Source organism: Antedon bifida, chromosome 3 (genome assembly GCF_963402885.1).
Source record: "Antedon bifida chromosome 3, ecAntBifi1.1, whole genome shotgun sequence".
NCBI classification, from domain to species: Eukaryota; Metazoa; Echinodermata; class Crinoidea; order Comatulida; family Antedonidae; genus Antedon; species Antedon bifida.
This window is the reverse complement of record NC_136228.1, coordinates 6,297,899-6,313,068: the sequence shown is the minus strand read 5'-3', so window position 1 is coordinate 6,313,068 and position 15,170 is coordinate 6,297,899. Positions and strand designations below refer to the sequence as shown.

Below are 15,170 nucleotides of genomic sequence, written 5' to 3'. Positions count from 1 at the left end.
TAATTAAACAAAACTTGATTTATCCAAAATTGAAAATGGATTATTCCAAAACTAAGCCTGAGAAAGGTCAGTCTGGGTTCGTGAAACAAAAAAACGTGACTGCATGTGGATTTCGGTTTCGACCATTTATGATTTAAATCGTGCTTGTTTTTCAGAGGAAAGGTATCCGACAATACATTTAAAGTTAAATTGTGCAAGTTAAACTCGCATAGATATTGTAAGTTATTGTTTTACCATTAAATCGCGTGTAAATTATTGTTTTTTTTTAATCTGAAAAAGCCTAGGCAAGCTAACTAGATAGAGTCTAGAGAGAGGCCTGGAGGCTGGAAATAGGCCTACTTTACGTACTCTACACTACTGTAGAGAGGGTAGGCTAGCTAGCTGTGACAGACATGAGACAGTGTCAGTAGTGATGACTAGGCAAGGCCATACGTTTTTCACGCAGCAGTATATAAAGCGAGATAAAGCATGGCCTAGCAAGTTAGGAGTTATGAATGTTGTACATGTCACGTGTACAAATATTTTGTTCGTTCAACCATGAGATGGATGGATGGTTATATAAATATTCTGAAAACTAAATAAATGTTTTGAGGAAATGAAAGAAATATGAGACTTATTATAATTTTTTTTTTACAGATGGAGGAGACGGACTTATTGAAGCGTCTTACTGATCGCAATCGATACTTTAATCAGATGGTTAATCTTATTCCAGCAAAGTTTTACTTCAGCAATGAGGACAAACAGTATGGATTCTATGGCAAAGAAAGTTCAGGTAGTGTAGATTATTTACTTAAAAGGGACGGTTTATGATAATAATTAATTTGAAAAAAAAGACCAATGCTGCACAAAGTTAAATAATAATAATGATATGGTTTGATTATTTCGCACAGTTTATAAGATACTTATGTATAATATAATTTTAAATTAGTTGTTAGTTTTACTCATTTGTTCTTGAGAATGGTTCCGAAACAACAATCTTTTTTGTCATTGAATTTTATTTTTAAATTGTTATTTATTACTGATTTATAGGAAAGGTTCCTAGTCACAAAATTCAGAAGTCAAAAAAAAAGAAACTTGATCCTGCACAACACAAGAGTGTTACAAAGATTCAAGAAGTACTCGCAGAAAAGGAAGAAACTGAGCGTGCTGAACAGGAGAGGACAAAAGACAACCCTGAAATCACTACACAAGTAGAACAACTAGACATTCATGATCATACAGGTTTGAGATATTACATTATTATGTTTATTTAGTTAATTTTATTAGTTAAAGATGTATTGTTGCCCAAAATCATGGAAAATGAAGATTAATAAATCAGATATGCAATTTTTAATCACTTCTGCAAAAAAAAAAAATAACTATTATTTCACTTATTTATAAAAAGACAAAAGAAGCGTTTAATTTTAACCAAAAATAAACCATTGTCTGACAGACAATTTTAGTATTTTTTGCATTAAATTACAATTTTTTTCAGGTAAATAATTTTTTTTTAAATCCAGTTTTTGGTTAAAGCGAATAACTATTATATGACATTAAAATGGCATATTTTTTTAAAAAAAATTGTTATGGGGACAATGTACCTAATCCTGTTTTTTAGTGAATTTAATCAATTGGCTGTATGATCTTTTAAAGATGTATTGTCCCTTGAAACACAAAAAAATGAAGGTCAAAATATTCTAAATTTAAATTGGCCATATCAAAGTAATATTAAAGTTATTCACTTTAAGTCGAAAAAATCGAGCCAAAAGCAACAAGTTTACGTAATTAACAGGTAAATTAGTTTGATTACATTTCGTCTGGAAAATCGTCGCGAGCGAAAGTAAACAAAGATTTCAAACCACGAGTACGCATTATGCATATGCTAATTAGGATTGTTTACAACTCGTCACAGTTGAGAAGGTATTTTCACACAGATCGTGAGGAAGTTTTATGATTATGCATACAGAGTAGCCAAACAAGCGCGTTTCATTAATGGGGTATGTTTTGATCGAAAACTTTGACTGGAAGTCAGAGTTATTTTTTTAACAAAAAAACGTCTGTATTTCAGTTAAATGATTTTTTTTTCGACAAATTTTTGGTTTATTATTATGATACTTCAAAATGACCCACTTTTTTTCGAAATCTGTTATTTTTTATTTTTTTGGAATTAGTGAAAGGGACAATACATCTTTAATTATCCTTGTATGAATGTGTTTCATGAATGTATTTTTTATACTCATTTTTTCCGATGGCCATATTCTGCATTCGGTAATTCTCGGCCATAATCTCTACGTCACAATTGGGTCACAGAGAGGTAATCAAGAATCAAGATTATACTCGTCCACTGCCTAATGTTTGTTTATAATTAAATGACTACGTAGGTAAAAATATTGATTTCATTTCATTCACATTAATTAATCCTGACTATTAAATGTATTACCTTTATTTTTCAGATGAAGTTAAGAAGAAAATTCCTACCAAACCAATCAGTGTTGAGAAAATCAATAGTTCTGAATCAATTGAAGAGTTGCGTGAAAAATTACATGTGAAAATTGCACGTATGAAAAATAAACGTAATACGCTGGATAACACGAACAATGGTATACCTACGAAACTGTTAAGAAAACTGTCGCAAGATCAGAAACAAGAAAGACTTGAGGCAATTAAAAAATCTAAAAAGGAGCTTAAAAAAGCAAGCGTGAATAAAAAGAGTAAGGGAGACGAAGCCGATAAGCCAACAGCGCCCCCTGTTTTGAATAGCGAGGGTGAGGTTGTGTTTAGTAAATTTGAATTTACTAATTCAAGTGAAAAAAAGAAGAAATGGGTGAAGAAAAATCAACCAAGAAGTAATAGAGATTACACAAGGTTGTTAATGAAGGCAGAAATGGACGCAAAAAAGATGAAAGAACTGAAAGAGACGGATCCAGAGAAAGCTAAACAAACGGCAGAGAGCCAGGCGTGGAAGAAAGCGCTCATGAAAGCGGAGGGAACTAAAGTAAAAGACGATCCTAATCTAATTAAACAAACAATGAAGAAACAAAAGAAAATAAAACAAAAGAGCGCAAAGCAATGGAAAGAAAGAATTGAACAACAAGAAAAAACAAAGAACGATAAACAGGAGAAACGAACAAAAAATATTCAATCGAGAAAGGATCAGAAACAAAAGAAAAAGGTTAAACGCTTACAGAAGAAGGGTAAACTACTCCCTGGCTTCTGAGGATTTTAACAATTTTTCAATTAATTATTTTAAATCAGTCAATAATTGTCAAATAGGTTTTGATATTGGACTGTTGTTATTACATCACTACATTTTAATTCCTTTTTGTGAAATAAATATATTTGTATAGATGCTACAACCGTAATCTAAGATATTTTCTACTTATAAAAGAATAGAAACCCTTAAATAATACTGTAAATATTTCTTTTTAACTACCATTTGTTTTTTTTTTAAACATACTGGGAAAGAAATGTAATAATTATTATACTTTCTTTGCTTTAATATTCTAATAAAAATAGATAAAACTGCTGTGAAAAACTGTTACCACACTAGTCCTGATAATCAACATGATAATATTTTGTGGAAACTTAGGATGATAAAGAATAACATAGAATAATTACACTTCTGGACGTGGTTTTGTTTCTCATTCGTGGGTGTGTCATTCTTTCGATCATTCCATATATATTTATGTTACATAGGTATGTGAAACTTGTAACTTACCTTTATCATGAGTTACATTATTTTAATTCATCTCCATACGAGTTCCATGCTTATTATGGTTCACAACATTTTTAAAACAAGAACTGATAATAACTTTATATGTTTACCTCAACATTAACAAGTAGTCATGTGATGTAGTATTTGAAGTATACTAATAGATTATATTAAAAACTATAATTACAATACAGTAATTGCTTACTTTACTTGCTTACTGTTTTTTTTTGGACCACTTCTTTTTTTTAACTCAGTCAATGGCGATCTTGGCGCGTCATAGTCATCGTGCAGCAGGGCAGCAGATTTTGTGGATCTTTTCGCGAGTGTCAGATCATGTTTTCAAGTTAAAACGACATTTAATCAAAATGATCAGCTAAATTAGCATTCCAAATAAATTAGGATAAACATGATTCCTTTTCCGTTGGTCTGGTATGCATTTTTTAAAATATATATTTAGTTTTTGCCAGAGTAATCCTGTGCTAGGCCTAGGCCCGGAAACTTGAGAATTGTTTACCCTTTCTGAGTTTGGGTTTCCTGTCTGCTGTTTGTCCTCAAGTCGTTTAGTCCTTGTTTATTAGCATGTAGAATGTTTATGATTGATAATAATATCAGAAGTATTATTTAAAACTATAATTATATATTATATCTTTTAATTTTTAATTCTTTTTTAAACAATTAATTACCTAATTCGTGAGGCTAGTAATAAATATAAATAAGTAAATATATGATTAGTTAGGCCTAAAACTAGATAGAAGCTACATAACATTTACTAACCCAGCCCAGGCTTCAACTCTACATCTGGCAGGGAGTACCGTAAATCTTCTAATAGTAACCCACACCCTAATAGTAACCCCTCCTTCTACTTCTAATATAGTAACCCACACCTTATAAGTCAATCTATACTAATATTAACAACCCACTACTCTAATAGTAACCCATGGGAGTTAACTATAGAGTCACAAAAACTTATGATGCAGCCGTATTTTGAAAATAAGGAGCATGTTGATCTCGGGATTGAGTGTTTTTGAGTTTATGAAATAAAGTTCAACCAAATTTGTTTATTCGTACTGTTTTATATTTTGCTATGAGCTGACCGGAAAAGTTGGGGTGGGTTACTATTTTCAGGTGCCTAATTTAAGATTAGTAATAGTAACCCACCCTAAAAAACAATCAAAGAATAATAACCCAGGGTTACAATTTGAAGATTTACGGTATAATAAGAAGTGCATGAGTGCTAACAATTTGTTGAAGCATGTCATAGGACTACGTATTGAGTGGTTACAAAAAAACACTGTATCACCAGATGAATAAGATCACAATAATATATTATTTATATTTTGTAGGTAGTGGTTTTGTTTTAGTGGTAGAAGTTTGACTAGCAACAGGAGGCAAAATGGAGGAAGTTCAAGATGACACTGACTTCCTTAGTAGGCTTTCATTTGAGATGCTTGTAAGAATATTGCGCTACTTACCAGTCCAGTCTCTGTTGCGCCTTGAGCGGTTGTCACGACATCTCCAGAAAGCAGTTGCACTTCACTTGCAGCTGGTCAAATCTTTGGATTTCACCTCTGATACGTGGCACGGATGGATGCCAGAAACAATAGATGATGAGGCATTACATCATCTTCTAAGTCGCTGCATAGACATCGAGTACATTTACGGACTTCATCCAAAAAATCTTCTTCTACGCAAAGAAGATGAAAAAGACAGTGAGAGAAAAATCAGTATTGCTGGTATTACCAATGCTCTCCAGCTCTGTCAACATTTAATTGGTGTTGAGATTTCTGACATTCATCTCCTTGAAGCCATTCTGACAGAATTACCGAACATTGAAATTCTCGGACACTTCAGAAATCGTAATGGTTGTTTTCCGTGTAGTGAGTCATCACAATTGACATTACCAACCACCAGCAAGCTAACCTGCCTTCACCTTTATGGAATCCTTATGCCTGAACTTCCAGCCTTAAACGGACTTGATGAATTACATCTACAATTTGTAAAATTTTCAAATCCACAACCCTTTCAACATTTTCAGAGCCAATGGCTTCTTTCGTTCATGATGCACAACTGTATTGGTCCAACGAACCCATTGCATTATGTACCGTTGTTGACTGCCTTGGGTAACGCTACGCATCTGCGTCGTTTGGATCTCGTCAGAGTTCCGTTTCTTGGAGGTCTTCTGCAACATGTGGTCGAAGACGTGTGGAAAAAAGGCGGTTTTTCTGGAGTTGAAAAGGTCTGATTGTTGTTTAAATAATAATTGAGTAAATTGTATAATAAAATGTGTATATTCATTATCTACTATCTACTAGCCTGTTAACCAAGGTTTACATAAGGATAGGTTAGTGATTTTAAACCCAGATTCTACTGTATAACTATAATACATTTTCATTACTCTTTTTTTTCATTAAGTGATAATTTAATTGAATCATCACACACTTTATCCAATATTCTTAAAACAGCCTTTTTTTATGAACTATTGTTTTCAGGTACGAATTGGAACGTGCAAAAACTGCTTTGAAACTGATATAGGCTATCTTCTACTGGCGTCTGAGTACTGGTTAGAAGAGCTGTCTCTACAACCATCTCTGTCAAAAGACAGCTTCTTCTGGGCACTTAAGCTAGCTAAGGTCACTTTCAACATGTTTGAAACTCTCGAACTAGGCTACATCCATCCATCCATTAAATCTGGTGAATGGACAAACCAGCGGTTTGTAGAACATGGTTTGACAGACTATACCGAGTCACCTGGACTGATATCTGATATGGGTATGAGGATTGTAGAACTTGTGTTTAACTCTGTCATCAGCTTGACAATTCATAACTGCCCTCATCTCCAGAACCCTCTGTTGTGGGGTGAAGAAGAGAGTAAGTTTTGAAAATGTAATTATTTCATGTTAAATTAGGGAAAGGAAAATTACCAATAAAATACTCTTTAGGTATCTTTAACTCTCTGAGACAAAAGTACAAAATTATTTCTGATTTTCTAATGCATTCTGAAAACCAACTAAATTTTAGTAGATTGTAAAGAATCTTTGGAAGTGGACTTTGAACAAAAGCCCCTAGAATCGCTAGGCAAGAATCATAACAATTGACTACTTAACTCTTTATTTTTTTACAAAAATTATAGAAAAGTGGGAATGGCTAAAGAGTTTACATCTTGACCACTGCCATTCTATCCAACTGGACAAGTTTTGCCAGTGGTTGACCAATGACCTCCCAGTCATTCATGATATCAGAATTGAGCACATGTTTAGAGCACCACCGAAAGGTTGCTCTCGGGTTGGATTGAGCGCTGGAACAGGGCTAGGTGTGTCATCTGCACTTGTGGCCCCAATTGCAACGGATGCACCACCAAATAGCGCAGATAACCAAGAAGGTAAGTACAATCTATAAATACTTAAACCCTTCTCTGTACTTGTTTGTTGTTTTTATGATTGGCAATAAAGAATAAGTATAAGGATAAAACTAATTAATATATTTAATTTTTACACCCCAGTAAGCGTCAATGCTAATCAAACTGTAGAAGTAGATGAGAAGATAAATTGGGACTTGCAGCCAGAAACCTCAACTAACTCACTAAATGAGAAAGGCTGTCAATCAACCAGTGTTCAACCGCAATTACACCAGCTTGATACCGGCCCGCGGTACGGCAAACTTCCTAAAGATGACAGTAGTGAACAATCGGAGGCCAGAGGTTCTAGACACTATGAATCTCGCAAGGAGGATGAAAATAAAGAAATATCAAAACCAGAAGGAAAAGATGTGAAAAAAAGCATAAAAAGAAAATCGGGTGGCTCTTCCTCTCCATCAACTCCTCCTGCATTTTTATCAAAACCACCATTTTGCTCGCCATCTTTACCCCAAGCGGTAAAACCGTTACCTACATCATCAACATCATTACCCTCATCAGAACCTTCGTCATCACCATCACAATTCGTACCACCATCAACATCGTCACAACCGGCATTTGCATCCTCTCAATCAGTATCATCATACTCCATCTCATCAACATCATCATCGTACCGCCCCTCCTCTTCAACAGATACACTTTCTTCACTTTTAGCAAACCCAGAACCTTCATCATCTGTTGGCCAATCATCTTGTCACAATCAAAATGACGAGTCTATCAAAGATTCACCATCAAAGAAAAAACGAAGGCATAGCCAAACAGATAAAACTAACTTGGCAAAAACTCCCGCAACTGGCTGTGATCTCCATCAGCGATCGTCGTCGGAACATAACACGGCGATACAGAATCGTTGTCCAACTCTTGAGGAAAACTTTGGTCTTACAAGCAAAGCGTACGTGCAAGAATGTACCTATCATGACCATTCGGGTCAGATGATGATTCGTGCAGTGCGTACTCAAAGTGGCCAGAGCAGTGTTATCATACCAAATAGTGACCTTGTGGGTGACCCAGATGTACAGCCAGGAAGCAGTGCATTACATACTGACCAACTGAAAAGTGGAGAACGTACGACGACGGTAGAATCCACTCTGAAACCTGACAATTCTATTGAGAAGGATCTGGATAAAATATGCTCAGAATCCTGTAGTAAACGTAAATTACCAAACGAACAATGTGATTTGAAAAGCATTGATAATTACAACCACTTTTCTGCCGTTAACAAAGATACCAAAAAAAGGTCTTTCTCGTCTGAGTCTGTCACCACTGGTGATGTCATCTCTACTAATGCATCTGAGAACACTGACAAAGTTCTTGAAGAAAACATTGATACCAGTATGGATAGCACACGAGAAGACTCATTACCAACTACATCTACTGGATCCAAAAGACAACATCTTCTTGATACAAAACAGTCCAATCAGAACAAACCTTTTTCAACATGTGATGTAAAAAAATTAAAAACACCACAAAGCGAAAGTACTTCTAAAAGTAAATTGCAAAATTCACTGACACCAAAAAGTACAAATGCTAGCCCTACGAAAAAGTCTCAAAGTGACAAAAAAGTCTCAACTAAGAACCAGTCCACCAGTACTAGTGATCCCGTACCAGAAGATGATCCAGTACAAGTGATGGTTATAACATCCAAAACTTTAGAAGGTTTAACTCTTGACTCGTGTGGTATATCACATCTGCATTTGACGGATTGCCCCCAACTTCAAACATTATCAGGTAAATAGCATTCAATATTGTTTTTTTATGGATTACTGTACCAGCTTTATATTATACAGTACATTTTACAGTGGTATTCTGGAGACACATAGCTACATGATTTTACTACATTTTATCATTTTGTTTGAATCTAACCCTAGCCATCGGTGCAAGTTCGGTTCTCTAGGAACTACTGATCTTGACACCCCCCCCCCCCCCCAATGGATTGAGTATATAACTATACACTATGTCAGAGTAGAATAAAACATCTGACCAATGACATGATAGAAGCACTGAAGCGTAACGGTCTCCTGTGCATTCCGACATTATCATGGGTTATTACCCGAAATGAGTACATTTACTGGTCGTTTATGTCTAATAATTGCAGTATTTATTACTTTTAAATACGGTAACGATTTGGAATAAATTTTGTTTCAATTCAGTATATTTGAAAGTTTAATTATTTACAAAAGCAATTTAAAGTGCATTTTAAAACATTTATATTGTATTTTTTAGATGTTAACCTTATTATTGGTCAATTAATATTAGCTTTAATGTTAAAGGTTAAAACATTTAATGCTAATTTGTATAGTTTTCAGGGTTACTGTCTCTTGTGATAATAGAGTTTGTTTATAAACAATAAATTAAGTATAATTATAATACTATACTCAACGTTAATGTCCCAATTGAGTGCCAATTTATAATATTTAATAATAAATTGTGGCAATAATTTTATTTGAAATCTGTTTTGCAGGTTATGATCTGCAGTTGTTACGAGAGGTAAAAATGAAGAACTGTCCGAATCTCATTCGTATAGACTTTTCACACGTACCATGTCTGTCAAATGCTGCTCTACTAGAACCTATATTATGGCTACCACCTACTTGCAGTAGATTTGTCAATTTGCGTCCATTACATATGGTAATTACGTCAAGTTTACTTTATTTTATAATATTTGATGTATTACATAGCCTATGTAAAAATATAATCCCTCAATAAACATATAATTCTCTCTGGGGGGATCTCAAATGTTATAATACACCCCTAAGCAGTCAATATCTGTATAATATCTAATACAGTTGAACCATTCCATTGGGAACCCTATTTTAGGAGACCTCTATTCAGGGGTCACTTTCATGTGAATTATCAAAGTTTTTAACATTACGCCCCAACCCGTATTCAGCAGGAGTTCTGCTGTATTAGCGATGCTATTTGTTTAAAAATTAAAAAAAATAATATAAAAATGCTCATAATATTGCATAGAAAATATACCATAATAATTTTGGCCCATTTTAGAAGAGCAAGTCTGCATTGGAGTCATGGTTGTTTGCGATTGATCACCATAGTTACCAACTTATGTACGCTATTGAATCGAAGTCATCAGAACCATCAATAGAGGGCAGTGTTTATATGGCTAATTGGATGGACATTGCAGTGTGGCTAAACAAGTAAGAGACATTTTCATCATAGATGTATTGTCCACCTGAAAAAATATTTTTTTAAATTTTTTATTGAATATGACATTATAATGTCACATAATAGTTGGACCGAAAAAAAAATTTATTTACTTGAAAAAATTTAAAGCAAAAAAAATAGGCAAATTGGCTGCCAGCCAATGAGTTTTGGTTTAACCATTTATTTTGTCATTTTATTACTGAAAACATTATGTTTTCGGGATTTTTTCTCTACGGAAGTGCTTAACTTTGCAAAGTCTGATTCAAAGTCTGATTTAATTAATCTTCAATTTCATGTTTTTGGGGGATAATATATCTTTAAGACTAAGTTAATCAATTTCTAATTACTAAACTCTCTCACTATTTGTGGATGTTGTGAACGCTATAATGAAACCAGCAACAATGAAGGCTCGCAGCAATACAACTCAAGATGATTACATGTTGATATTGCACTCAACTGATTCAGCTAAGTGCAATATCTGATAGAAGAATCATTTCTTGAAATGAGCTTTTTCTTTAATAAGATTTTATCTTAATATGGCTATTTGAAATTAGTTTACATTAGTATATTCCATTTAGACGGTTTTGGCTAATAATAATTTATGGGCAGCTTTGTTTGTTTGGGGTTTTTTTGGGTCTCCGCTTATTTACTCAAATTATCAATACTTTATTATGAATTTACAAGAGAAATAAATGTTGATTTATTATGATTTTTAAATCCAAAGGAAAATTACTGAAAAAATGACAATGCTGTGGGTATCAGTGGCTGGATCTCAATGGAGATACAAATAAAATAAGCAAAAAGCTAAATCGAAACGATAAAGTAAAACAGTTAAAAAAATAAGCAGAGCTTTCATTCAACACATTATGATTGATACCTATTATAGCTTATAGAGCAGAAAATGTAGACCTTAGAATTTGTGGAATCATTTTGCTCTTGTGCATGTATCTGTAATTTATCCTGACAAATCCATGATTATTTGAAATTTTAAGTACTATATAAATCTGTTCCTTTTCTTAATGTTATATATAAATCCAAGGGCAAATTACCGAAAAAATGACAATGCTGTGGGTATCAGTGGTTGGATCTCAATGGAGATACAAAAAAAAAAGCAAAAAGCTAAATTAAAACGATAAATAAAACAGCCAGAAAAGTTAGCAGAGCTTTCGGGCAACACTAGCCCTTCATCAGTGCAAGTCTTAAAGTTATATATATATATATTTATGTAAATCTAATTTTATACTTTATGGCGATCCTGTATTGGTATTTTGACACACTGTTGGATTTTAAATAAATAAACAAAATGTGGTTTTTTTTCTACAGCTATTATGTAAGTACTTTGACTTATTGCCATGACGATGATGAATCTAAAGACAAGAAAAAGGTCAGAAGAAGGTCACAACCAAGAAACATATTTATCACAAAATGTAAGTAAATCTGTATTATGGTACTGTTGATTGGTACGTGCCCTCAAATCTGACAGTCTTTGGTTCAATTCTCATTTAGTATCAAGTTTCTTGTTGTGTCACTGCAAGTGGTGCTCTTAATCTATCAGTGTGAAATACTGGCACCAGTTTCCACTAATTTTAATAACTAATAATAATAATGAAAATCGTACATTGTTAACTAATTAATAATGATAATGCTTCGTTGTTATATAGCTTCATTATCATTTTTATCCTGACCAACACGTATAGAACATTTGTAATCAGTACAGTGGTGTTTGACCTTACAAGGTACCCGTTTGTACACATGGGTGGAGAGAGGCAAAGAGGGTGAAGTGGACCAGAAGTCCAGTGCCCAACACAGTGTGCACCACGCACCGTTGCATAAATAATTCCACTCAAGAAACAATATTGTAGCAAACTTTAAAATCTTTGTATCTTTATTTAACACTGCTTGTAAATAATATTTTATTTTAGGTTCTGCTGGCAATGTCAGATTCAAACTAAGCACTGATGTACCCTGGATGCAGACTCTATCAAGTGACAATGGCAGTCAGATACAATTTGGAAAACCATTCCCAGCAGGTAAGCTAATATTTGTTATACAACTGTGGCCGTATTCACCATTCACACTACTAGGCTACTCCTGTCTAAGTGAAATACCTAATATCTAAGGGGAAATACCTAATATCTAAGTGAAATACCTAATATCTAAGGAAAATATCTTGTGTGATTGGTGAATACGGTTATTGGTTCCTCTTAGCATCCGTGGAGGTAGTACTGTAATAGCACAACATACAATATCTGGACTAGTAACTAGGTAACCACCATACTCCATGGAAAAAGTCAGAAAGAACAAAACAGCAATACTTGGTTGATTTGATTCTTGGCTATTTACACAAAAATTATTAAAACACAATACTCTATGTAACTTATTTGCATACTTAAAATTCATTGTGGTGCAATTACTTACATTTGTTGCCTTTGTCTTTTTCAGTATACCCTTCAGAACGGTCAGACATTGTTGCAACTTTTGCCAAACGTTGTATTGAACCTTTGACCCATGACATGGCTGAAATGAGGTCAATCAAAACAGACATCAAGAAATGTGTTATGTGTATTTACATCCAAGTATCAGATATACAAAAGAACTAGTTTCATAACGAACATTAGCATGATGACCTTTAACCTATGACATCCTAGAAAGAGATCATGGATATATTTACTGCACATATGGTGCTAAAAATATGGAAGAAAAGTAACCAGTTTTGACAGATAATTTATTTATATGTATAATTTCTTTATAACACATGTATATGTTTCAGGAAACACAATTAATTATGTAGGTCAGGTCAGCCTTTGAGCTTATCTGGCTTGTTAAACCCTTGTTGTTTGGCCATAGCAGTGCTAATAAGGTCTCTGCTATCATGTGTTTCTTTTGGGTCAGAGAGATCAGCTGAACACCTTCTAAAAATAAAAACAAATAGGCAAATTCTAATTGTACAATTTTTTCTATAGAGATCATATAGAGAGAGAGGGAGAGGTGGTCATCTTATCAGAGCAAATGATTAATTTAAGGTTATATTAAAGGAAGAATGTTGCTGTTAAACCAGGTTCAAGAATATAATTTTATTTATAATTTTACTATTATTTTTAGCTCTATATAATTATACTGTCAAATGATTGAAACAGTGCTTAATATTATATAGCTTTTGTTATTATTTTTAATACCTCTGCTGTATATACAATTTTACTATAAAAACAAATTATACAAACTTAAAATTGTGTCCTCTTTTATCTTCCTCAACCATGTGACCAATCAGGTCACAAAAAGGTCATCATTGGACTGGTCAACTGCTTGCATTTTTACCAGTCCATAGAATGTACAGTGCTTATTATTTAATTTAAAGGAAAAATATATGGATTTTGCGCTGGTTGACTTTTTAGTGATATATGTAGTCTACCATAGCAACTATTCACAATTCAAAACCAAAATATCAACTTTTTTAAATTTATTATGCAATAATATTGCCATATATGCATATACATTGTGTTATCATCATCTTATAGTGCCATAGTAACTAGTTATGCCAAAAAATAAAAGTGTCGAAATTTGCCCATTTTTCGACAATGTCCCTACTATAGTACAGGGATTTTTTTTCGAAAAATGGCCAAAATATCCACTTTTTAAAACCAAATAATTATGCGATAGTATTGCCATATATGCACATATACTGCGTTATCATCATCTAGAGCCATAGTAACTAGTTATGTCAAAAATGTAATGTGCTCTGCAAGTTACCTCAACATCTGAGGAAAATAAATAATACATTTTTTTCCCCCAAAAATTACAAAATTACTACCGTTTTATTTTTCGTCATAACTTGGTAATATGACTCTAAATGATACTAACGCAATATACTAGCAATTGTATGGTATTTTTTCGACATAACTTGGTAGAAAATAATGAACTACAAGATGGTTTCCGACGCAATCTAGCAAATTATTGTTGAAAGGTTGATTTGTTTTGCCGAATAAACCAATTACGGAGATGACAATGGCTGCTACCGTGTACTTTAATAGCGTCGTCGTGCTTGGTATTAATCTATTATTGCTTAGATCAGTATTTCCGCCGATACTCGTTAACCTTGTGCCTAATAGTAGTCCTAGTTTGTGATATTTTGTATACATTTTGTAACATTACATTTACAAACGTTTTATTTTATCAAACACAATATCTTACATAAGCTCCAAACGTTTAAAGCTCTGTCTACACTATCTCATGTTATGTGACACAAAATGTGATGTGCCCATATATGGACATGATGATGTCATATCACTACCATATTTAAGCACATCACACTTTTTCTGTCAAACTAGTTTGATAGTGTAGACAGAGCTTTACATTAAGAATTATTTTTTATTTATGCACAAAACAATTAAAATATTCTTAAATAAGTACATCTTTCATACTGGGATGTAATCTTAGAACGCTAGGATGATAATCGCAGAAAAAAAGAAAGATATTCGTGCAGAAAACAGATAAAAGGTTGATTTAATTTATTATCTCTTTAAATAACTAAGCATGAAAACGTAATAACCGCTTTACATGTAATTACGATAACATATAATATCAATAATACAATAAGTCACCAGTTGTCATAGTTTTTCAATCAATAATATTTGGAATTTATGGTTCTGGCTATTAGGTGGCGACGAGCAACTTTATTTCTTACTAATAAGTGTTGTTTCTGGTCATATAAAATTGTAATGGTTTTTATACACATCTAATGAATACGCAGATCTCCATTAAAGGTGTGCACTTGACTCTGTAAAGATCGTGGTTGTATCCTTCCTCCTTAGTTGTTGGGAGTGACTTGCGCCCAGGCTATACGGTCATTAATGTTCGCCACCTCTACTTTAAGCTTAGTTCCCACTACGTAGGCACCACGCACGCGAG

At 33.4% G+C, this 15,170-nt stretch overlaps 2 protein-coding genes across 2 annotated transcripts; both read left to right on the top strand.

The window, feature by feature from the left end:
- Positions 1 to 80: 80 nt before the first annotated feature.
- On the top strand, positions 81 to 3,900 carry LOC144837327 (uncharacterized). Its single transcript, XM_078692378.1, has 4 exons — positions 81 to 217; positions 637 to 772; positions 1,030 to 1,221; positions 2,433 to 3,900. The coding sequence occupies exons 2-4, from the start codon at positions 637 to 639 to the stop codon at positions 3,194 to 3,196; spliced, it is 1,092 nt and encodes a 363-aa protein (XP_078548504.1). The 5' UTR covers positions 81 to 217; the 3' UTR covers positions 3,197 to 3,900.
- Positions 3,901 to 3,984: 84 nt separating this feature from the next.
- LOC144837459 (F-box only protein 38-like) lies at positions 3,985 to 13,868 on the top strand. The gene is made up of 10 exons (XM_078692584.1): positions 3,985 to 4,120; positions 5,035 to 5,927; positions 6,181 to 6,559; positions 6,822 to 7,070; positions 7,191 to 8,831; positions 9,565 to 9,731; positions 10,107 to 10,258; positions 11,589 to 11,692; positions 12,188 to 12,295; positions 12,708 to 13,868. Exons 2-10 carry the CDS (start codon positions 5,085 to 5,087, stop codon positions 12,863 to 12,865), a joined length of 3,801 nt encoding a protein of 1,266 aa, XP_078548710.1. The 5' UTR covers positions 3,985 to 4,120; positions 5,035 to 5,084; the 3' UTR covers positions 12,866 to 13,868.
- The last annotated feature ends 1,302 nt before the right edge of the window (positions 13,869 to 15,170 follow it).

Bases quoted from the DNA above. Each gene is read 5' to 3' on its own strand.
- LOC144837459 (XM_078692584.1), top strand. From the start codon at position 5,085: ATGGAGGAAGTTCAAGATGACACTGACTTCCTTAGTAGGCTTTCATTT. The intron at 7,071-7,190 runs GTAAGTACAATC...TTTACACCCCAG, and splicing joins TAGCGCAGATAACCAAGAAG to TAAGCGTCAATGCTAATCAA. The intron at 8,832-9,564 runs GTAAATAGCATT...TCTGTTTTGCAG, and splicing joins CCAACTTCAAACATTATCAG to GTTATGATCTGCAGTTGTTA.
- LOC144837327 (XM_078692378.1), top strand. From the start codon at position 637: ATGGAGGAGACGGACTTATTGAAGCGTCTTACTGATCGCAATCGATAC. The intron at 773-1,029 runs GTAGTGTAGATT...ACTGATTTATAG, and splicing joins CTATGGCAAAGAAAGTTCAG to GAAAGGTTCCTAGTCACAAA. The intron at 1,222-2,432 runs GTTTGAGATATT...TTTATTTTTCAG, and splicing joins AGACATTCATGATCATACAG to ATGAAGTTAAGAAGAAAATT.